The 24,775-nt window shown below is 38.0% G+C and overlaps 3 protein-coding genes across 4 annotated transcripts in view; 1 reads left to right on the top strand and 2 right to left on the bottom strand.

Annotated features, from left to right (window-relative positions):
* Positions 1-848: 848 nt before the first annotated feature.
* On the bottom strand, positions 849-12,612 carry LOC131934924 (collagen alpha-5(VI) chain-like). Of its 2 annotated transcripts, none has more exons than XM_059291190.1 (12): positions 12,486-12,612; positions 11,815-11,833; positions 10,728-10,796; positions 8,518-8,699; positions 7,825-8,021; positions 6,579-6,772; positions 6,040-6,081; positions 5,432-5,565; positions 4,177-4,302; positions 3,321-3,464; positions 2,158-2,302; positions 849-1,336 (listed from the first exon to the last, which is right to left on the bottom strand). In XM_059291190.1, the coding sequence occupies exons 1-11, from the start codon at positions 12,522-12,524 to the stop codon at positions 2,171-2,173; spliced, it is 1,278 nt and encodes a 425-aa protein (XP_059147173.1). In that variant the 5' UTR covers positions 12,525-12,612; the 3' UTR covers positions 849-1,336; positions 2,158-2,170. The 2 variants fall into 2 exon arrangements, with proteins under 2 accessions (XP_059147173.1, XP_059147172.1); XM_059291189.1 differs by having other exon boundaries at positions 849-1,356.
* Positions 12,613-19,122: 6,510 nt separating this feature from the next.
* LOC131934911 (coiled-coil-helix-coiled-coil-helix domain-containing protein 10, mitochondrial-like) lies at positions 19,123-21,771 on the bottom strand. The gene is made up of 4 exons (XM_059291171.1): positions 21,630-21,771; positions 20,451-20,607; positions 19,672-19,903; positions 19,123-19,506 (listed from the first exon to the last, which is right to left on the bottom strand). Exons 1-4 carry the CDS (start codon positions 21,662-21,664, stop codon positions 19,496-19,498), a joined length of 435 nt encoding a protein of 144 aa, XP_059147154.1. The 5' UTR covers positions 21,665-21,771; the 3' UTR covers positions 19,123-19,495.
* A 1,737-nt stretch (positions 21,772-23,508) lies between these two features.
* The window catches only part of LOC131934909 (signal peptide peptidase-like 3), a 66,539-nt gene continuing 65,272 nt past the window's right edge, over positions 23,509-24,775 (top strand). Inside the window, exon 1 of the mRNA XM_059291170.1 lies at positions 23,509-23,637. The gene's annotated coding sequence lies outside the window, so the exon portion shown is untranslated. The remainder of the gene's footprint in view (positions 23,638-24,775) is intronic.

Here is a 24,775-nt window from a genome sequence, read left to right on the forward strand (position 1 = left end):
ATCCACAGATGTCATGGGATAGCCAACCATAGGCGTCATGGGATGGTCATTCAACACCTCTCATAGTTCGACGTTTGAGTCGGTCGACCAGTACAGCAGACATTACAAGCAGACACTGTCTGAAGTGTCTGACGTTTTACTTGCCACTTGGGGAAAAAAAACATACCCTTTTATAGACAGGATAAAACCACTTCAGATTTAAAAAAACAACAACAATTAAACGCTACTGTGTTAGTAAATAAAGCAGAAAAACTCCATTGTAGATGGGTTTGTTTAATTGCCAAGAAAATGTAACTTGGTGGGGGTGTCGAGGAGGGGTTCTTTCAGACATTTTTCTCCGAGTGGAAAAGGTAGCATGTGAAATTTCCAACGGGTGTGTGGGAGTATTAAGAGAATAGTTTCTATACATGATATATTTGTCGTATTCCGTTTAGTGGGTTTGGACATGCTCCTCGGGGGGGGGGGGGGGGTGACAGTGTGATTTCCTCTCTTCACACAGCGAGATGCCTGAAAGAAACACTATGCAAAGTTTCCTTCAATGGGCAAAGGTGTGTGTGTGTGCACGTTATAATCTGGGTGCGCAACGCTTTAAAACGACCTGTATAATGATATTTGTATTTTACACTGGTAAATTTATACTTTCGATATAAATTCCATTTCGTTCGGCGGAGCCCCCCCCCCCCCCCTTGTTGTTGCTAGATTTACACAGTATTATCAGCTTTTTCCAAATACAAGATGTGAAAATACAAATACCGAGACAATCTCAAGAGAAACACTAAAAATAGATTTAGTTCAAGGTGTTTATTTTCACATTCATAAATACCAAACAAAAAAGTATATGGGGAAGGGGGGTGGTGAACAATAAATAATTAATGAGAAGTTGAAACCACAATTTAAGTAGGCGCCACTTGTTTTCAAGTCTGGTTTTTACAATTAGACGATTAGAGACAGCGTTATTAAAAACATTTTTTGTTATTAGAGTAGAATCCTGATTTAAAAATAGATAGACAACAAAGCTGGTTGTATACTGATTTATAAAGGTAAACAAGCCACGCAAGTGATGATTGGCTAGAGGAGTGACTATCATAGTAGTGGTTACTAACAATGTCTGAGTTACCTAACCTTAGTGACTTGGTTTAAATACATGTTTCGGTGATATCGCGATGTTTTTTTTTTAGATTGTCGCGAGCTTCAAATAATGTGGCGATGTTCAAAAAATGTGGTGATGTTCAAATAATGTGGTGATGTTCAAAAAATGTGGTGATGTTCAAAAAATGTGGTGATGTTTAAATAATGTGATGATGTTCCAGTGATGTGGCGACCTTGTTCTTCCATCCTGTCAGGCAAAAAATGTATCTGTTAATGAAAAAAATAAAATAATTGGATCTAGTCCACGCCATAAAAACAACTTATTCGCCTCTAGGCTGAGGGTTGGGGTTGGGTTCGGGGTCAGGGTTGGGATTTGTGGGTTGAGGTAAGGGTAAAGGAAAGGGTGAGGGTTAGGGAAAGGGTGGGGTGAGGGTGGGGGTGAGGGTGAGGGTTGGTTTTAAGATTAGGGTTGGGGTTAGGATTAATGGAACCAAAATACAGACCTTTTCATGCAAATTACAAATGAAATAAGACAATATCATCCTATAAATAATACAGGTAATTTATACTGAAAGTATATACTTTGACTAATCCCCCCCCCCCCCCACTTCCCACCGCCAGAAAGCTTCAAGTACCCTCCATCCCTCTCTCCAGAAGTTTCAAATGAAGGAAACTATTAACTTAACCGGTGGTATTTAAAAAAATTTAAAACCTGCGACCACATGTGATAACTCCAGTTGACATTCGTCGTGACACATTCATCACTTCTTATACACACTACCATTCTTCACACTACCATTCTTCACACTACCATTCTTCACACTACCATTCTTCACACTACCATTCTTCACACTACCATTCTTCACACTACCATTCTTCACACTACCAATCTTCACACTACCATTCTTCACACTACCATTCTTCACACTACCATTCTTCACACTACCATTCTTCACACTACCAATCTTCACACTACCATTCTTCACACTACCATTCTTCACACTACCATTCTTCACACTACCATTCTTCACACTACCATTCTTCACACTACCACCCAGTCGTCCCTACCTTATGACGTCAGCTATGACGTGGCCACCAGGTTGGGACACAGTCTCCCCACCAAATCCTCGGCCGCCTGCACCGACGACTTGCCGAAAAGCGTCACAGCGCCCTCTAGCGTCAGTTCCCGTCCGGCTGGGTCAGCGAGGTACACCTGGCGACAGGGTTATTTTTAGACAACCGGAAGTTGTGTGATTGAAGTGTTTTCATGCGCTTGGACGTGGAAGAGTTGTCTTGCGTGAAGATACCTATCTAAAGCACGTGAGCTAAACACGGAGCTAGTAATACAGTGTTCTTGAAGGTATTGGTGGATGAAGCCATACGTATGTACTTTTATATAAAAGGTCCCCTTTTCGAACCTGACGGTCAGTGGGGTAAGTGAAGTTGAGTTCACCTGTTTGTACCCAACCGCCCTTACTTTCCCTAACGTGAATTAGGGAACTCAGTGACGTTTTATTGACAAAACCGGATTCGAACTAGAGACTTGCGGGTCTAGCGCTCTACCGCTAGGCCACGCCGTCCCTTCTAGTCTCAAATGACAACTTAACAGATTTGATGACTGGTTTATTTAATGGATCAGTCTCTTGATAATTAACTAAATGAGTGACCAATTAACCAATTGTACTCACGCCTACTTCATTGTTTCAACGCGTTACTATAAAAAGATTGCCCCCCCCCCTTTTTTTTTCTTCAAATGACGTAAACAGTATCAACTTCGTTATAATAATTGCAAACAATTTAGTTTTTCAACACTCCCCCTTCCCCCCCCCCCCCCCCCCAAATTCATCTTCTCCCTAGATGTTTGACGTCATCTATCGAGGAGGCCATAGAATAAATGACGGCGGAATTAATTAAAGGATTACTGGGTGTATTGGTGTGTGGATTGGAGAGGTTGAGTGAGTGGATTTGTGAATAGATTTGTGAGTAGGTTAAGGCGTGAATTTGTGAGGGGATATGTCAATGTATTTTGAGCAGATTTGTGAGCGCAGCGCATTAGTTCGTGGTTGAGTGAGTGGATTTGTGAATAGATTTGTGAGTAGGTGGATTTGTGAGTCGATTTTTGAGCGTATTAGTTCGTGAATGAGTGATAGGATTTGTACGTAGATTAATGCGGGGGAATCTCAACTGAAATGAGTGAAAGAATTAGATTAAATAAACAAGGCCCCACCTACCTCAACCCCTGCTGTCTTGAGTTTGTCCACCTGCGTCTTCAGATCATCGTCTTTCTTCATGTCGCCGCCGGCAAACAGCACGGCAACTTTCTTGGAGCCGGCACGGGCCCCTCTGTCTTCCGTGTACCCATCCGTCAACAGCCTCTGTCGACAACAGAACAAAACTGCGCTGAGCTTTATAAACTACAAGAAGATTCGGGCTTTTAAAGTCTGGAGGATTACAGAAGGTGAGAGCAGAGGCGTAGCGAGAGGGGGGGGGGCAGGTGGAACGCACCGAGTGACACCATTTAGGGGGGTGACACCAAGGCAAAAAATAGCAAAATATATAGAGAAAAATGATAATTCCACTTAATGAAATGATTGATTCGAGTGTTAAACAGAGTTTTAAGAGGTGCAAATCGAAAGTTTGAGGGGGTAGGGGGTGCAAATCGAAAGTTTGAGGGGGGGGGGGGTGCAAAACGAAAATTGAAAGTTTGTCCCCGGGAAGGGTCGCTACGCCTCTGGGGGGTGACACCATTAAGTGCCGCACCGGGTGACACCCGACCTCGCTACGCCACTGGGTGAAAACAACGTGACTTCTACGGTAGTAGGGTGTCGCTTAAGATTTTAAACTTCATTATTGTTCAAGATGACTTAAACAATCAAAAAGTACATTTATTTACCTTTAATTAGATACCAATTTTATTTATTAAATTTAATCGGCAGCTTAGAATTTGTGAAAAAAAAACGCGTTTGTTTTTAAATGGCTAGGATGATATGACTGATTTTCAGGGAATCACGATCGTCGTTTTCGGCAGCCATCATTACCATGACGACGGTAAAAAAAAAAGTAGGTCAAGCGACAGGCTACCCTTACCTGTGCTAGGTCTGTGAGTTTACTCCTGTCGTAGGCCTGGAGCCTCGTTTTGATGTCCTCCACGTTGGTGAAATCGTTGAGGTCAAAGCCAGCGTCACCGGGGCAGGTCCCGGAGATAACGCCGTACTAAAGACAGGTAGAGAGGTTAAAGGTTACAGTGGTTAGAGATGTGGGATGTGGTTGGTGTGGGGTGGTTTGGGTGGTTTGCATTGAGTGGGATGTTGTGCGTGGGCAGTCTTGTGTGGGGTGTTGTGTGGGGCGTGTTGTGTGATGATTGTCTTGTGTGGGATGTCTTGTGTGGGGTGTTGTGTGGGGCGTGTTGTGTGATGATTGTCTTGTGTGGGATGTCTTGTGTGGGGTGTTGTGTGGGGCGTGTTGTGTGTTGATTGTGTTGTGTGGAGTGTCTTTTAGGGGATTTCTTGTGTGCGGTGTCTTATGTGGAATGTCTTGTGAGGGATGTCTTGTGTGGGATGTCTTGTGTGTGTGGGGTGACCTATGTGGGATGTCTTGTGTAGGATGCCTTGTGTTGGGTGTCTTGGGAATGGGGTCTTGTGTGGAATGTCTTGTGTGTGATGTTTTGTGTGGGGTGTCTTTGTGGATGTCTTGTGAGGGATGTCTTGTGTGGGATGTCTTTGTGAGGGATGTCTTTGTGGATGTCTTGTGTGGGATGTCTTGTGGGGGATGTCTTGTGTGGGATGTCTTGTGTGGTTTGTCTATAGGGCTGGTAAGTAGGTCACCAACCAGTTCTACGGCTCAATAAAATCTACAAGAGCCATAAAACTGGTTGGTGACCTACTTACCAGCCCTATTGTGGGGTCGTCTTGGGAAGGGAGTCCTGTGTGGGTTTGTATACAATATCTTGTGGGGGGGGGGGGAGGGATGTCTTGTACTGGTTTCTTGTATGGGTCGTTTTAATCTGGATGTCTTGTGGGTGATTCGTGTGGTTAATTTCCAATAATCGTTGCTAACATTACTAAAGAGTCGGTTCAAATAGCTTCAGCTCTATGCCGCTTATAAATATAACCCTTTTGTGTCTTTGTATTTCTGGATTATACGTTCATTGAATTATCCCGATTGATTTTGATTATCCCATGATTGGTATGGATAGCTTTTGTCTTTTAGAATGTACATGAAAACAAACCAAGTGTGATAGTTTATGTTTTCGCTAACTTGGGTTGTGTGTATCGCATTGACAAGAACGGGAACAGCTTGGCGCTGCTAGTTAAAGAGAAACTTCTGGCTCTAGACTACTCACCTGGAACCCTTTGTCCATGTCTTGACTGCTCAATGTCCGAGAGATGAATGACGTGGCCCAGGTTGTAGAGTCCAGACCCAGCGTTGCAGGATCGAACACAAAGTAGACATCGGCTGGGCTAACCTCGCCACACGCTGGATATAACAATCAAAACATATGCAGTGTTAGGTGGTATAGATGCAGCACACCAGTCAAAATATGACGCGATGTTAAGTAGAATAGATAAAACACAACAGTCAAAACATGAGGCCGTGTCAAAGTGAAATGGGACAAATATATTGCTAGAGTTAAATAGCATACATTTCAAGGGACATTGAAAATTTCAAGCCATATTAAAATTTCTAGAGTTTATAAATTCAGTTTAGTTATTTATCTACGTATTCATCGGTCTAAAATATTTGATCAAAGAAGACAATCCACAACTCTAATTTTGGAGAATAGCCGCCCTTGGTGAAGAATTTTAAATTCAAGCCATCTGAATATTTCTAGTCTTATGAATTCAGTTTTGTTATTTGTCTATTTATCGGTCTAAAATATTTGATCAAAGAAGACAATCCACAACATTGGAGAGTAGCCGCCCTTAATAAAGAGTTTTAAATTCTACTTACGTGGGTTATATGGTACAGGTGTCGTTGTCGGCTTTTCTTTTTCTGGGGAAATATTTTGGGAGATTTTTTTTAATATATCTTCACATACGTGAATTAAAAGGGACATTTGTAGTTACTAAAATATATTTACATGTTTTTGGAAAAAGGCTAATGCGTATCTTCTAGTATTATCTGAATACAACATACAAATGCACGTCTTGTATGAATGTCTAACTAAAATCTAGTAACAAAATAAAACCTAATAATGCAAGTCTCTTATGAATATCTAAATAAAACTTACCTAAAAATGTAAAATATAAAGAAATTATCTAAAAAAATAAAACATACTAATGCAAATATCCTGTGAATATCGAAAAAAAAACACTCACTAATGCAAGTCTTTTATGAATATCTAAATAAAACATACCTAAAAATTTTAAATCTGAAGAAATCTACTAAAAAAATAAAACATTCTAATGCAAATCTCCTGTGAATATTGAAAAAAAGCACTCACTAATGCAAGATTTCTATCACTATCTAAACAGCCTTTATAAACTCACTAATGCAAGTCTTCTGGGCCAGTGACTCTTTGATTGTGCCAAGCTTGTCGTAGTTGTCCACCTGTGTGACACGTGACGCGTCACCAGCGATGTTGGTCAGCTCGTCCCCCCGGATGTCCTTGCCCACGCCAATGGCGAACAGGACAATCCCGTCATTCCTTGCTGAGGCCGCTTCCGCTTTGGTTTCCTTCCATCTGATGAACAGAGCCCAACACACCTTTAAAAATGCCTTAACCCCCCCCCCCCCTCGGTTTTAACTACTACTCTATGATTGAGTCGTGTGATAGTTTGCTATTCAGCAAGACGCGGTGAACATATGGGGGGGGGGGGGGGTAAAGTGTTGATATTTCACATTTATTATGTTTCTAATCTATAAGGTTAAGAAGCGGCATTAACAAATTTTTAACTTTAATCTTTTTTAAGATAATTTTTTTTTTATTTCAGTTTTCTCTGTAAAACACATTTTTACATAATTTAAAGTGTTCGCATTCGGGCAAGCAAATAGAGGGTTTGTGTCTGTATATTGCCAACTAATGGTCTAAAGAAGCATATAAATTATATCATCAGTTTGATTTTTAGTACTTGACATAACAATATATTACACGTTGCATTCAAGTTTATGAAACAAATTATTGAAAGAAAGTTTTAATGGTTAAATATCAAATGCCAATTGATATACCGACAACTCCGGTTATTTTAAAAGCGAGTAAAGCTAGAAAATATTGAGTTTATTTCTTCTTCTGTTCCAGATTAGCCTATATGGCTACATTATACTTGACATTTAAATTGTTGCCGGTTACATTGACACACGCAGAGCTGAGAGATAACAGGCCGGTCAACCATCAAACCGATGGATTACTTTTGAGAAAAACAAGTCCATTTGTTTACAGAAGTCTTTAACAAACAAAATTTACAGCTTTACATTCCAATCTACACATACGTTTTAACCAAAGTTTTTCAGCAACCAAATTTATAGTTTTTCATATGAACTTTACTTCATCTGCCCAATGGATCCCTAGGTCTAAAGAGGAATCTTTACTATTTTTAAACTTACAGCTGTACATTCCCATGTACAAATGAGTTTTAACGAAAGTTTTTCATCAACCGGACTTACAGTTTTCATATGAACTTAACTTCATCTGCCCAATGGATCGGTAGGTCTAAATTAGAATCGTTACTTTTTTACAGCTGTACATTCCCATGTACAAATTAGTTTTAACCCAAGTTTTTTAACAACCAAACTCACAGCTGAGAGTTGCCGTCCGTGATGACGATGCTGATTTTCTGCGCTTCCGGTCTGACGATGTCTGGGGCGAACTGGACCTCGTGCATGAACTTGATGGCCTTCCCCGTGTCCGTGAACAGCCCGGCCCTGTGGGGGACGTTACCGATGGCGTCAATCACTTCGTCCTTAGTCGTGTACGTGGTCAGGTTGAAGGCGTCCTAAAGAAGTTCACACAAAAAAATAATTCGTTTCTCAATTTTTTTTTTAGCATTTTTTGTTTTGTTTTTTTTTTAATTAAAAAAAACAACTATTGTAGATAAATGTAAGCTATTGTAAATTTAATTTAAAGACTTTTTGTAATATATTTGTTCGCTGTTAAAAACATAAAATGTGTTGAGCTAGAAACCGAATGATAATAAATATAGTTGCTTGTTTCTTCTTCATTATTCTAAATTATATACTGGGCGGAATATCCACCAATACTATTTAGTATTTAGTGTCTACATATTTTGCGTCCGATTTGACGTTGACTTCGATTTCAGACTTTATTTTCTTTCTGGATTTGCTTCCATAGCCGTTATCCATCTTAAAACAAACTACACAGCAATATTTGTTTGATTTTGGTGTTTTACTCTCCAAGATGGATGGCTTTTCCAGGTTCGAAATGATAACACTTTGGTTTAGTTAAGAAGCTAGTTACCATCCCCACCTTACCTCTGCGTAGATGCCCTTGCCGTACGTTATGACGGAGACCCTCACGTCCTTGGGTCCGGAACCGATTTCAAACTGCTGTAGAAAATCCTGCAGGAATTTGATCCCGGTCTGGAAGTCTTGGAGCAGGATGGACTTGGAGGAGTCAAGGACAATGCCGAGCTCGATTGGTTCTTGCTGACACACTGGGGGCAAGGGTCAAAGGTGATTCAGTCACGTGACAGGTTAAAGGTGATTCAGTCATGTGACAGGTTAAAGGTGATTCAGTCATGTGACAGGTTAAAGGTGATTCAGTCATGTGACAGGTTAAAGGTGATTCAGTCCCGTGACAGGTTAAAGGTGATTCAGTCATGTGACAGGTTAAAGGTGATTCAGTCATGTGACAGGTTAAAGGTGATTCAGTCATGTGACAGGTTAAAGCTGATTCAGTCATGTGACAGGTTAAAGGTGATTCAGTCATGTGACAGGTTAAAGGTGATTCAGTCATGTGACAGGTTAAAGGTGATTCAGTCATGTGACAGGTTAAAGGTGATTCAGTCATGTGACAGGTTAAAGGTGATTCAGTCCCGTGACAGGTTAAAGGTGATTCAGTCCCGTGACAGGTCAAAGGTGATTCAGTCCCGTGACAGGTCAAAGGTGATTCAGTCACGTGACAGGTCAAAGGTGATTCAGTCATGTGGTACGGTATAGGTCAAAGTTCATTCAGTCCTGTGGTACGGTATAGGTCAAAGTTCATTCAGTCCTGTGGTACGGTATAGGTCAAAGTTCATTCAGTCCTGTGGTACGGTATAGGTCAAAGTTCATTAAGTCCTGTGGTACGGTATAGGTCAAAGTTCATTCAGTCCTGTCGTACGGTATGGGTCAAAGGTGATTCGGTCTCGTGGTACGGTATAGGTCAATGTTCATTCAGTCCTGTGGTACGGTATAGGTCAAAGTTCTTTCAGTCCTGTGGTACGGTATGGGTCAAAGGAGATTCAGTCATGTGACAGGTCAAAGGTGGATTAGTCATGTGACGTGATAGGTCAGTGTTGGTTCAGCTATGTGGTACTTTATACATTAAATGTGGTAAAGTTATGTGACGTTATATGTCAAAGGAGGTACGGTAATGTGGTACTTCATAGGTCAGAGATGGTTCAGTTATTAAGTGATGTATTGGTTAATCGTGTAGTTCGTTATAGGTCAATTGTGGTTCATTTTTGTGGTACGTTATAGGTCAATTGTGGTTCAGTTGTGTGGTAAGTTATAGGTCAATTTTGGTTCAGTTATGTGGTAAGTTATAGGTCAATTGTGGTTCAGTTATGTGGTAAGTTATAGGTCAATTGTGGTTCAGTTTTGTGGTACGTTATAGGTCAATTGTGGTTCAGTTTTGTGGTAAGTTATAGGTCAATTGTAGTTCAGTTATGTGGTAAGTTATAAGTCAATTGTGGTTCAGTTTTGTGGTAAGTTATATGTTAATTGTGGTTCAGTTCTGTGGTAAGTTATAGGTCAATTGTGGTTCAGTTGTGTGGTAAGTTATAGGTCAATTGTGGTTCAGTTTTGTGGTACGTTATAGGTCAATTGTGGTTCAGTTGTGTGGTAAGTTATAGGTCAATTGAGGTTCAGTAGTGTGGTAAGTTATAGGTCAAAGGTGGTTCAGTTATGTGGTACATTATAAGTCAAAGATGGTTCATTCCAATGGTTCCTTAGACTTAAATGAAAGATTCGTGGTGTATTATTGGTCAAATATATATCAACACAATTTTTTTATAAAGTTTTCTCTATAAAAGTATAGGTGATGACCACACTATCCCTTCATACACCGAGGTCTCTGAAGCAGGTGAACTCTACTTCATCTGCCGCATGTGTCCAGCGTTTTTTCCAGACTTTTTTTCTCCGGGGGGGGGGGGGGTCACTTGAAATTATTTTGGGGGGGGGGCGGGCTAAGATTTCCGGGGGGGGGGGGGCGGACACTGGTAAAAGTATATATTCTCTATATAAATTCCATTTCGTTCGGGGGGGGGGGGGTAGACTTAACACCCCCCCCCCCTCTTTCGAAGAGATGTCTGGAAACAACTCTGCATGTGTCTTGGGAACGAACGGCCAAAAATGATGAGATTAAAATATCCATGATTCTGGTTTTATCGAGAGTTCTTTTATGTGACTTTTTTTTTAAAATTGTTTAAGTTGGGCATATATTAATACTTGAACAGGTACGCAAATAAAAGAAAAAGTACCTAGCAGGAAGTCTCCATTATCTTCCACTGTTTCTCGTCTCTTCTTTGTGTGTACATCAGGAACGGTAACTGTAACAAAATAATTATTTAAAGGGAAATAACCTTCCCAGTTATTTAAATATAACAAGGATGTTTTTGCTTTTAAACGACACAGAAATACACAAAACGTAATACAGTATAAATACACCATAACACATTGAAATACAAAATTAATGTATTTTAAATAAAATGAAAGTAAAAACTCAAACTTTTTTTTTTAAGCAAAACAGAAAAACACTGAAAATACTGCAGGGTAAACAAGAAAAAACAGGCTTTGTACCAAGTTAATCGCTACGTGTCCCACCGAATTGTTTACCCTACACTTATATGAGTTGATGTGTCTCATTGTACTGAACATAGTATTCCGGCTGTTATATAGTACTGAAATATTAGTTTTCTTAAATCCCAAATTTATTTCAGCTCTACGTATAAGCCCAAACCCCCACAACCCACTACGCCGATTTTTTAAAAAACCTTGAATCACCATTTAATTACACATTTGCAGGTTCAGGTTTAAAAATAAAATTGTAATTAGACGCAGAGGCGTAGCAAGGGGGGGGGGCGTGGGTGCGGACCGCACCGGGTGTCACTATTTAGGGGGGGGGGGGGGGGGGTAACACAAAGGCAAAAAATAGCAAAATATATAGAGGAAAACTTGAGGGCGGGGGGGGGGGGGTGCAAATCGAAAGTTTGAGGGGGGGGGGTGCAAATCGAAAGTTTGAGGAGGGGGGATGCAAATCGAAAATTTAAAAGTTTATCCCCGGGAAGGGTCGCAATGCCTCTGGGGGGGGGGGGGGGGGTGACACCATTTAGTGCCGCACCAGGTGATACCCGACCTCGCTACGCCACTGATTAGACATTTTGTATTATATCATGTAAGAAAGAAGTATTATACCATGTAAGAAAGAAGTATTACTATTGTAAATCTGTACAACTCCTCAAAAGCCGATGATGAAAACTGTAATACTAAAGTTAGGATGGCGAGGCACACAGACGCTGTAAAGTCTGAGGCAAAAAAAGAAGAGAGAAAATATAATAATAAACTTACATGCTAGGCAGAGGCCAATCTGAAAAAAAGAAAGAGTAGGCTTAACGAAACTCACACAAATGTTGGTAAAATAATAAGCAAGTGTATAGAAGACAAATGTAGTTTAACCACTATTTTGTGAAATCGATGAACATTTCTACTTATATTGTCAATAGTACAAGCTACAAGAACACTCATGTACAATACAATGTCAGAAAAATAGAATGTAAATATTTTATGAATGTTTAAAAATAATATTTTGCACTATTTTATTTATTGGAATGAGATTTATAAATTCATTTTTCACGAGAACACACTGATTTTGTCCTCTATACACTGATGTATTCTTTTTTAAGGGAATTTTAGTGTTATAGAGAGCTAAATTCATATCGCTTATATGAAAACTGTAGGAGCTTTAATAACTTTGCAGCTCTTTAAAAACTTAAGTCAGCGCCTTAGTAACATTTTAAGTCAATGTTACATTAATAAAAAAATTGATAGCTAATATCCGAGTCGAACTTCAACAGCTACTTCAAGTATCTAGATCTAGGTTAAGATTAAAGTCTTGTGAGTTAGGGCTAGGTTAGCGAAGTGAAACAGGATAGTTCTTGCCAATATTGACGATTTAGGAGAAACTTAGTTCTTGAAAATTTATAGTAAAGAATAAAAAATTTTAAAAAGTTAAAGAGTACCTCTAGTAGCACCATCAGAGCCAGATATTTGAATACCATTTTTGAGAATTCGCTACGGCAAATATAAAAACCGAGTTTCTGCAATTCCAAGTTTGGCTTGTTTCAATTATTTGCGGTTTTCTTTTTCAACTATATTTTCTAGATAACGGAACGGGTTTATATAGTGAAAATTTTGGATGAAAATTTGCCCCATTATTTTGATTAGGGTTCTTAAGTCAAATCAAAACACCAACAACGCCCGTGATTGACCTCATCACGTGACCTCATCACGTGACTCGACCATGGACCACAAATCGTTGTTCATGAAATCTCTTGCCCCAAAATGTTATTATTTTCTGTTTGCTTAATAAATGGCACGAGACCAATCACGAGTGTGCACGTGCACCGTAATCAATCATTCAATGTCAGGACTGTCACGGGTTTGTGCCGGTTAGGATTAGCGTTGGGCGTGATGCGGGTGGTGGTGGACGAAATAAGCAGGGTCGATCAATGCCCACGTGACTCAACAAAGTCGGGCACTTTTGTTGCACGTTTTGTTGTTCAATACGCATCTTAAACAGCCAAGTTAAGTCTATCATCCGATAACCACGTGATTCCCGTCAACAACAATAAAACATGGTAGTTTATCTCAGTTATAGTGAGTTCGGTGTATTATGAGAGTACCTGAGTTTGTACTTATTATTCTAAATGTTTAGGTCTGAGGTCATAGTGTCTGTCAAGTGTGAATGGGTATCGTTTGTGCTCTAAGTTTGTAACTCAATTCTGTTACATTTTTAAATGGAGCGATTTTTTTTTCTTAACATTTATTGATAAATACATCTCCGACAAAAACGCAAGAAAATCTCATTTTAAGATAGTAAAGTACCCCTTCGAAACTGACGGTCGTGTTGACCTGTTTCTGTAACCTTGGCCTAAGAAATGATAGTGTGGTCAGCACTATACCCAGCCGCCTTTACTTTCCCCAACGTGAGTTAGATACCTATCAGAGCAGGGAGCACTCAGGGACGTTCTATGGACACGAACCCAGATTCGAGCTCGAGCCTTCGGCTTGGCAGTCGTATGCTCTACCATCCGATTACAACGTTACCCGCTTTCAATATAAAACTATATTTGTTCATTTAAGCGACCAGAGTTTCCATAAAAAATCAAAAGAAAGAAAATAAATTGTTTTGTTTTTACAGTTTCAGCTAGGTTTTTTTTTTTTTTTTTTACTGTAGCAAATATGGTCGTCTTCTAGTATCGTTGTCATTTTTGAAAGTTTGTCAAAGCTACAAAGCTACAAATCTTCAATAAAACATTTTTTTTTTTTTACCATTATGCCAGTCTCCTGTCCCCCCCTCCCCCACCCCCATCAATAAAGCAATAAATCAATAATCAAACGCTGAAACCAAGTACCGAAGTTTCTTCTTCTTTCTTCTTAATTGTAATGTTGGACGGTATTTTTCCATAGCCTTTGTCCAACCAAGTGCAAACTACAAGAAGAATTGCTGTCCCCAGCTATCGAGCTTCATTCGCCCTGGTGCTTGTACGTGAGAGCTTTCCCTGAACTTTACCGGCTCGACCACGCCGATGCCATTAAAACCACAAAAATATAAACCACAAATATATTTTGCAGCTTCCAAAGAACGCCACTAAAACAATGTCCTACTTGGGTGTGGCCCCCTATAATAAAGCAATGTCCTACTTGGGTGTGGCGCCCTGTAATAAAGCAATTACTCGAAACTCTTGGAGCTAGGTAAACTCCCCTCATTTTCCCCCCAAACGATTTGTTTGATTGCTCGCGTTTTCCTGTACAGATAATTGCTGATAATTAGTACAGCTGTGTTGCTGGGTGCAGTCCTCGCGCTAATTTACATATTGGAGTTGATTCACACTATAAAGTGTGCGTCCATAAACGACGTCGCATTTTTAGAACCCTATACACCTAGCGTCGCACATGGTCACAAAAAACTATAACCCCTACTTAAAAATAACACGACTCCTTAAAACATTTTTTAAAAGCGATTTACTTCTGAATTATTAACTGATGTCAGTCAACATTGAGTTTAACTAAGATGATACTTTGATTTACAATTAACAAATAATACTCTTAAAAATGAGAAACAGCGGCTAAAATTCAGTTTCAAACGTTATTGTTCAAAATGCTAAATTCTGTCGTCATACTTTCTGAAACCCCCACCTCTCCCCCGTCGTTCATCATCGTCGCTTTTCCTTTTCTTTCCTTGATGAACTTGGTCCTAGGACCTTTGACCACAGGTGCTTTGACCATAGGGGGTTTGACCATAGGGGGTTTGACCATAGGGGGTTTGACCATAGGGGGTTTGACCATAGGGGGTTTGACCACAGCGGAGCTTTGACCATAGGGGTTTTGACCATAGGGGGTTTGACCACAGCGGGGCTTTGACCATAGCGGTGCTTTGACCATAGGGGGTTTGACCATAGGGGGTTTGACCATAGGGGGTTTAACCACATGTGTTTTCTCAGCAGAGGGTCTTTGATCACAGGTGGTCTATCAACTGGTGTTTGATCACAAGCGCTGTGTCCGGCTTTGATCATAGGTGTTTTGTCCACATAGGGTCTTTGATCTCAGGTGGTTTGTCCAATGCTGTCCATATATGGTAAGGATTTATTTTAAAAGTTGCTAAATTATATTTTAAATTTCGGTCAAACAGATGTACTGACATATTTGCGTGCTATAGCACATCTGTCATTTAGTTAACCATTTTATGTATTACATCTTTGACTATATTGTTGGCAAGTTTTGTATCATTTTGTATCTTTTATATATGCTATGTATTTTCAAGTACTTCTACATTATTTATTTGTGAAACTTGTTATATGTCGCATTATTTGTGTTTCATTTATATTTAAAATAAATCTATGAGGCCTAGCACCAGCCTTTATGTGGAGACTAAAATATAGTTCTTGGCTTTTTTTTAAATACATGTTAATTTCTATTAACGTACTCTCAGGAAACATGTATAAAATCGTGTTAATTGTATCACACCTATGATCAAAGCTGGACACAGTGCTTGTGATCAAACACCAGTTGATAGACCACCTGTGATCAAAGACCCTCTGCTGAGAAAACACATGTGGTCAAACCCCCTATGGTCAAACCCCCTATGATCAAACCCCCTATGGTCAAAGCACCGCTATGGTCAAAGCCCCGATGTGGTCAAACCACCTATGGTCAAAGCCCCTATGGTCAAAGCTCCGCTGTGGTCAAACCCCCTATGGTCAAACCCCCTATGGTCAAAGCACCTGTGGTCAAATGTCCGCGCACCATGAACTTATAGTCTCTGTCATAACATTCCAATCCCCACGGTCTCCTGTCACTCTTTTTATCTGTTCCCAATTCCTTCCTATCTGTTCCCAATTCCTTTCTATCTGTTCCCAATTCCTTTCTATCTGTCCCCAATTCCTTCCTATCTGTTCCCAATTCCTTCCTATCTGTTCCCAATTCCTTTCTATCTGTTCCCAATTCCTTTCTATCTGTCCCCAATTCCTTCCTATCCGTTCGGCCTTCTCCAGCACGCAATGTAACCATGTCTTTCTGGGTCGCCCCCTGTATCGTTAACCCTGGGGTTCCACTCTAGGGCTTGCCTGGCTCTATAGAGCTGGTAAGTAGGTCAGCAACCAGTTCTGTGGCTCATGCAGGTTTTATTGAGCCGTAGAACTGGTTGGTGACCTACTTACCAGCCCTATTGCCAGCATCTTTCACACGCGTGTGCCCCATTCATCTCCATTTACAATCCATCATTTGCTTTCTGTTGTTTTTTTTATCAATACACCTCCCATAGTTTCTCTTTTTCTACCTTGTGTTGCCATTTTATTTTTAAAATACCTCAAATACAAATTTACATTCTTAAATCAGACCAATAATCCAGCAAAAGTATCTACATATTTTCTTTCGCCACAGTATCCCCTTCATCACTCCGCGTTTAACCCCATTAAACTCTAGCTATTGGTTGAATGGCAGAGGGTTTGACAGCACGCCCGAAGGTCTCGAGTTCGGATCTCAGTTCGGACTCAAGTCTGCAGGACGTACCTGAGTCCACCCAGCTCTAATGGGTACCTGACTCACGTTAGGGAAACAAAGGCGGCTGGGCACAGTGCTGACAACAGTATCCCTTCAAATGCCGAGGTCACTGAAACAGATGAACTCTACTTCATCTTCCCCATGTGTCTAAGACACGAAAGTGAAAAAAATGATAATTTATTAATTAGACTAAACTGAAAGCCTTATGTCGTCAGCGTATTTTTCAATTATGATAATCATTTTTTAAGACATGCCCTCAATGGTACCTGACAGTGCTGCTCTCAGTAGTCCACCCTCTGGTTGTAACTCAACAGGTGAGGAGTACCCCACAATTTGAGAACCGCTCCAGCTTCAAACGAAGCTATCGCTAAATCCCATCCCTGTCGCATATTAAAGTACACCCCGCTACAAGACGCCAAAACATTCCATGACGAACCCTCGCAACGTGACATTATGTAACAGTTCCCTCCGAATTTGCATATCCATGAGCTGTGCGCACACCGATATTATTATTTTTAGCACTAATGACCTATTATGACAAGTTACATCACACGTCGAGTCACGTGGCTGTGGTTATGTAACGTGACGGTTTAAGTTAATGAGAGGATAATCAATTCAAGAAAAGTGTTGAACGTTGCAGGAAACGTGAGTTAAGTCTCCACGTTCATCTAGACTCGTATCGTCCAGCAGTATATCCATAAGGAGGGGGGAGGGGGCTAACCAGGCAGCAGCATAGGGCCCTCAGTGTTTTTGGCGCCCCAAACTCGTTAATATAATTAAGTTTATTTAAAAATAATTTTATTAATGTATATTATAAGCAGCAGGCCTAATATTATATCAACAATTTTTATTACAGGCGTGTGAAACAAACAGGTAGTTTTGCTTATTTTATCGTTTCATAAGGATCCATTAATTGTAAATAGTGAGTGCCATTATAGACAAGAAAATGAATAAAAAAGGAGCTGATCAGTGCCTTTGAACTCCGTAGAATAAATTCAATACTTTCTGTCTACACACCTTAGATGTGATGAAATATCTACTGGATTCTTCGTGTGTATACATGTATGTATGCACAGCCCTCCCCCTCCAAACCAAGTCTACCAGCTAAACCCCCCCTTCTCCACAAAACAAAATAAAACTTTTATACAAAGAGTATATTAAGCCACCCCTTCACACGAAACTGTGAGAAAATAGAATTAAAAACAGAATACCGAAAAACGATAAACAATAATCAGATTGTTAATTAAAGAGACAAAAAAATGTCTGATTTATGTGTCTAATTTTAGAAGTGTATATAGATATATTTCATATCTGACTAAGTTTCCAGATCTGGTTAAAATGCTGATTCTGGATAAAAATCCATTTTCACTGTGTTGCAGTTAATTTTTTCGTTACCGGATAAATTTGAGGTAGAGGTGTTTGGTATAGAAAAACATAACACTATCAACTTAGCGCCAGTTGTATTTCTTCTTCAACAGGACAGTTATCTAGAAATAAAGTCAGTTATTTTCTCCCTTTTTGTTTAGTGCATTACATTAAAGATTATTTAAACATTTTTATGTATTTTAAAAAAAAAAAATTTTGGCACGCTTTAAAAGCTCATAGTTCAAATATTGGATAGATTATAATTAGTCTTTAAGGTTATGCAATAAAAAGTAATGCTCTTTGTGTTGATATTATGCAGAGTTAAGATATTGGCCATTGTAATAAAATAGACAGCTACTACAAAGTTTCAGAGTTCATGTGACAAAACTGTAGCAGGGCCCTAAGAATGTTCAGGGGTGAGAGAATATTCAGAAAAGAGCCCCACACAAGCTTAATCCACCTTTGTATCTATGCTCATGACAGGTCCAACCAGTGAGGTGAAATTACTACAGTATTTGTGATAATGGGACAGAGTGGTCCAATGACAGAGCTTATGACTGATAACACAAATGTCTCTGGTTCAAGTCCATAGGATGTCCCTGAATACACCTAGCTCTGATGGATACCTGACACATCTGCATCTCAGGGCAAAAATTGAGTAAAGCTTGATGTATTGTAAACAATCAAAAGTATGTGAAACTGGTGTGCTTATATTTAATAAAAAAAATGTAGCTGGTAAGGAACTGTGCATTTAAAAAAAAAACAAGAACTAATTTAAATATTAGCTCTCATTCTAATATTCTTCAAAATGTAACATGACATATTAAAATAGATACACTGTAATTTGAGGTTCAATCTCTAACCTTACAATAGTTAGTTCAGTTTTTTTATTGAGAATTTATATAATATAGCTTTTTGATGGAAGTGTTTGCAGGTTAATTGATTGTTATTGACTCAATAAATATGAAGATATTTTTTGTTATAATATATGTCTATTATTTTATTCTACTTCTTGATTCTTAGCAACAAGTCTCAGAGAAGCTAAGGGAAGTAACAAAGTAAAATCGAATTCCATATCCTACAGGATAGTGTATTTAGTCAAAAGGAGAATAGGTTTGCAAGTATATAATTATAATCTAACTCAAATTAATAATAAAAATAACCAATAAACACAACAACAAAAAAAAAGTTTTAAATCACACCCCAAAACAACAAAACAGGACACTAGCATGATGCTTCAATTGTTTTGTTTTTATTACAAACCGAATGGCAAACATCAAGCCACTTAGAAAATCTTCAACACCACCAATCCATGAGTCTGTTTACCTAATAACATTGTATCATAGCAAATATATACAATAGATGTGGCTACTCTATCACCCAGGAGTGATAAATATAAAACATTTCTTCAACTCAACCATTTATTCTTTTGTCACAGTACTTAAATATTTTCTTTTTCTATCTATCCATTTTTTCTACCTATCCAAAAAAATAAAAAAAAAAGTAAAAAAATCAACAACCACACGAGAAAAAATGTAATAAAACTCCTGATTACTGGCACCTTCTACATTTTTAACCAAGCTGTTTCCTTATTCCAGGGGTGTCAATTAAGACCTGAAAAAGATTTTTAAAATATTGTTCATAATCTGCAAAAAACAAAACACTACAGTTCAACTTTGTCTTTATATTTAAGTACTTTAAGGAGAAGGGGGTCAAAGAAAATGTAACAATTATAAATGTAAACATCATAAAAAGGATTAAAATAGTGTTAAACCTCACCATATCGAACTTTGCATTCTTTGAGGGCTTCATTAAATCCAGCGCAGAGACTAATATCTGGCTGAGTCTGTGTACAATCAAGGAACTGTTGTAGCTGATACTGGCAGGGGTTGGAGGACTGGTTGTAGTTGTACGCTGGTTGTGGGGCTGGTGCTGCAGGGGCTGGGGCTGGAGCGACTTCCTGGCTGTGGCCACCACCACCACCAGTGAGGGCAGCACCAACAACATGTCCCTGAAGACAACAGAGCATTGGATCACATCATGTACCAGTGTAAGATAAAAAACATTACATTAAATAATGTTGTAAACTTCTACTGTCTGGCCATTAAACATTCTGTACAGATCAGTCACATAAAACGTGAAAAAGACATTATTAATATGTATCAATTTATGTTACTATAAAAAATATAAACAAACACAATTTACAGGGAAATACGTTAATCATATTTCTTATTGTCTGTTTACATTAATTAAATGAAAAAAATAGAAGATTTATTAAACACTAATGACAGAACAGTTTAAAAAAATGTCAATTGCTTTTGCAATTATAGTTTCCAACTTGAGATGTCTACACAATCTTTCTATCATAGGAAATAAAGTTTGAGAACAAAGAATTACACCAATAAGTAAAATGCCTGGGAAATGTTATACAGGAAAAGGATAACAGTAAAAGCTTGACATATTTGATCAAATCAGTCATTAGATAATCAAGAAAGTTACATAAATATAAACACCTAGCCTATTGTTTTGTTTATTACATATCTAGCATAATGTCTTACCACAGCTGAGCCAACTGCAACTCCTCCTGCTGTTGCAGCCATCTGTGCAAATAGACCTGGCTGTCTAGGCTGGGCTGCTAGGGGTGCAGGAGCAGCTGGGGGAGGGTGTGCTGGCACAGGGGCTGGGGCGTGCCTTGGGGGTGCAGCTGGAGCTGGCCTGATGAGAGAAGTTAGGTGTTCAAAAAACTGTATGCTTGCATTAATAATGATCATTTTGAATGAAATGTAATGAAACTATGTAAAGGTGGCCTGGCAAAAGGTATAGCAATTATTTGCTAGAAATATCTAGGGTTGGTAAACTGATGAGATGACTTTTATTACTTTTAAAAAAGTCTATCAACATTTGACATACAAAATTAATACTAAACTAAAGAGACAAGAAAGATTCGGGATATTTTTATTATATTTTAAAAATGATAAATGCTGAAATCTAAGACTTTCTATGTAGAAGAATGAATCTAAATTCTAAATAACTAGGCCTAACTCATAGGCGTCAATTTTTTCAGACTCTCCCCCCCTCGTGTGGACGTCATAAATGGATGACCCCTAATTAATAACTAGGCCTATAGATAGATCTAGTAATTTAAGTTTAACACAATAGGCCTAACAGAAATCGAACTAGATTTAAAAATTAAAGGAAACTAACAAATTAGGCCTTAGGCCTACTTATTAGACTCTAGTAGTAGGCCTAACAAAAACTTAAACATATAGTATAGGCCCCCTACATGGAAAATTTCTCACTGTTCAGTGTCTCATTATGACCATGAATTGAATGACATAATTCTTCTAGACTAGATCTAGAATCTAGATCTAGAATAAATCTAGACTAGATCTAGACCTAGAATCTAGATCTATCTCTTCTAGAGCTAGATCTAAAATCTATCTCACTTAATTCAATGCTAAACGAGGTGAATGATCAATGTCAATGAATGATTGATCAGACTTAAATTTATGTTTCATACTCATAATTAATTATTATTAAATCATAATCAATAGACAATAGGCCTAATCATTGAAAATTGATCTGACGCAACTTGAACTTGGTGAAGTTTCACTTTGACGCGTGAAAGATAAAGTGGCTTTCGTTCTTAGAAAATAAATTGACACAATTATTGTATTTCTAGTTACGTTTAATTAGCTGTATGATGATACAATAAATAACGAATACGAATTAATTACCTTCTCATTCCCGATGATCTTGATCCTCGTGGCATTTTCTCTGTCTAGTTTGTTGTCAGTTATCCGACCTTCGTTCTCAGGTGTTTATCCTTATGATGTCATTTCCGTATCCTGCTAAGCCTATATAAAAACTAGGCCTAGACCCTAAAAGTTCTGGAAATTTATAGAATGTCATAAACGATGACTTTGCCAAAAATAAATACTAAATAGCCATAGACTATGCAGTAATCGTCAATCTTGTTTTTAAAATAGACCATCATTTATTGACGATCCCCGAATTCCAGATTATCTATAGGCCGTATTTCAATCTCAAGATATTAATAAAATTAGGCATTAAAATGTATGAGGAAATTAGGCTAAGACGTAATAGATCTAGATCTAGATCTAGAACTATCTGGAAATCAAGATACAACTTACAAGCTGACGCAAAATATACAATGATGTAGCAAAAAAAAAAACGAAAGAGAGAGAGAGAGAAGGAAAAATAATAATAATTTAAAAAAAAAATCCTTACAACAATCTTTTATTAAATATATTAAAAAGAAGAAATTAAATTTATTTCTTTAAATATAATGATGCATCAACGTATTTATAGTTAAACTATATAATTATGTCTTAATTACTAAAAAGAGTGCTGTGGCTGTGACTAAACTAGGGACTGTCATCATTTGGGGGGGGGGGGGGGGACATTCTACAACCCTCCCCCTCCCTTTACACCTTTTTTTTTCTCCATGAGTGGTTGTAGCCAGGCTTAAACCTAAGGCTCTTTCTATTTCATTCGAGGGGCGGTAGACTTTTTTTTTGGGGGGGGGGAGGGGTGGTAGGAGGGGTATGGGGTGGTGCTCCTCCCGAAGAGATGCCTGGGAGAAACTCTGTAGTCTGTAGATAATAGAAGGAGAATATGGCGGAAGGAATCAATTTTAAGGGAGATAACTCATTTAAATAACAAAAACAGAAAGCTAACATGATGAAAATAGGAAAAGAAAGAAAACTCGTGATATAAATAGTTTTGATTGTATTATACTGAATTAGCTCTCTTAGCTGTGTAACTAGATTCGATAAACTTAGTCAGGACTAAGACTAAAAATAATTTTAAATATGTGATTATTATGTGAATTCCAGGAGTTATTTAAAAATCTTATTAACTTAGTGGTTCCAAATTCGTCGTATTTCGTATTAGATAAATATGAATTGTAAAAGCAATGTGCCAAAGTCAGTTTCTTCCAGGCATCTCTTCGCCCCCCCCCCCCCTTCCCTCCGAACGAAATATAAATTATATAGAAATAGAAAATATATACTTTTAAATTTAAGCCTTTAACCTTATACTTAATACTTCCATAACTTTAAAACTTAGGATAAGATCTAGATTTAGATCTAGATCTATGTAGTATATGTAATGTAGTGATATTGTAGTGTAAATGTAGTATAGGCCTGTGTATTTATAGTAGATCAATTTTGTAGCAGAGATCTATGTCTATAGTCTATATTGTAAGCCGCTTAAAAAACGAATACACCTAATATGTAATAGACCTAAAACATAAGCTTTTCATTTAAAGTTTATTTTGCAATAAATGAAAGTAAAATGAATAGGCCTAAAGAAAAATGTTTCTTAAAAATCTTAGCGCGCTGCTGATACAGAAAATAAGTTAAGTAGGAGGAGCATAATTGAGTAATATTATTAATACGCACACGTGATTCAATTTTATGAACAGTAACAGAGTAAGGCCGTATATATTTTTTGATGTATTGTTTCATTCAACTTTAAATGGAATCTAAGTACTAAAAATGCACATGTTTAAGTTCTGTTTGTCGTAGCAGGTTTCTTTAGGTACTACTTTTAGCATCGGACTCAAGTTCTGCATTGAAAGGAAGCAGGAAATCGCCATTTTGTAGAACATAACATAAACAAAGCATAAAAGGCAGGCGATTAACTCAAGGATTTATCTCTGTATTTAGGCTATTTAACAATGCTAGTCATCAATTTAGTTTAGATCTAACTATCTTTAAGGTATTTCTTTTATATTCTTACTTATTTTATGCATAAGTAACAATTTTATTTTGAAAACAAACGGTCCCTCGACTGCAAGTGCAGGAAGTGTTAGTGTAGCAAGCAACCAGTAACTAACTAAAAAATCCTGAGAACTAAGACAAGACGACCTAAGAAATAAATTTATCAGCTAGAGAATCTAGATCTAGTCTATCTAGAATCAAGATCTAGTCTATCTAGAATCAAGATATCTAGATCTAATCATTTCTGGTATTATTGACATTTTAAAAATTTAGGCCGCCCTAGGGCTAGGGCCTAGGGCATCATGAATCTAGCTGCATTCTAGCTAGACTTAGGACTTAGACCCCTACCTAGATTTAGATTAAAATAGATTAGTTAGATCTAGCTAATCTAGATCTAGTATTACTTATCTAGGGCAATCTAGGGATTCATCTACAACAAGTCTACTAGAATCTAATCTAGCAGCTTAAAAAGTAAAGGAGCCCCCTCCCTCCCTCAGTCATTTGCAATTGTCTAATAATAAAAAAGATTTAGGCCTAACAACCAAAGATTTTTTTATTACCTTTCCCCTGCATCGAATCTAATAATTACTAATAAAATATCACTACATGCACTTTTGTGACAGGTATAAAAGTGCATGACGTCATTTTAAAGTAATGAGTGATTTATAAATGACTCTGTTAATGGTAGAGTAACTTGTAAGGCATATAAATCAATATGCCTCTTAAAGTCTTAAAGTTTTAGGGTTATTTTGTAGAATAACATAGGAGACAGTGCTTTAGAGACTGTAGGAGCATAGAATAGTGGAAGTTTATTTAGTATAGCTGATGATTACTAAAATTAATTTAGTTATCCTTAAAACAATTTAATAATCTATCAACTTGTTTTATTGCAATGCATGAAAATCGTCCACTTGACTGAAGATATTCTAGCTTTGTTTAAAGATAAATTCATAAAGTTAAAGCCCCATTTCATTATATATCAAATTAAAGTGGAATAAATTATCTCTATTGTTAGTTGTTATGATAGGATTTTACGTAGTTATACTTACTAACATGTATAATTTACATTGTATGTTAGTTTTGTATGTATATGATAAAGGGCTATTTTAATTCTGCACGTTTTTATATATTTTTTC

Source organism: Physella acuta, unplaced genomic scaffold (assembly GCF_028476545.2).
Source record: "Physella acuta isolate Inbredline_101_S28 unplaced genomic scaffold, ASM2847654v3 ptg000123l, whole genome shotgun sequence".
Taxonomy (NCBI): Eukaryota; Metazoa; Mollusca; class Gastropoda; family Physidae; genus Physella; species Physella acuta.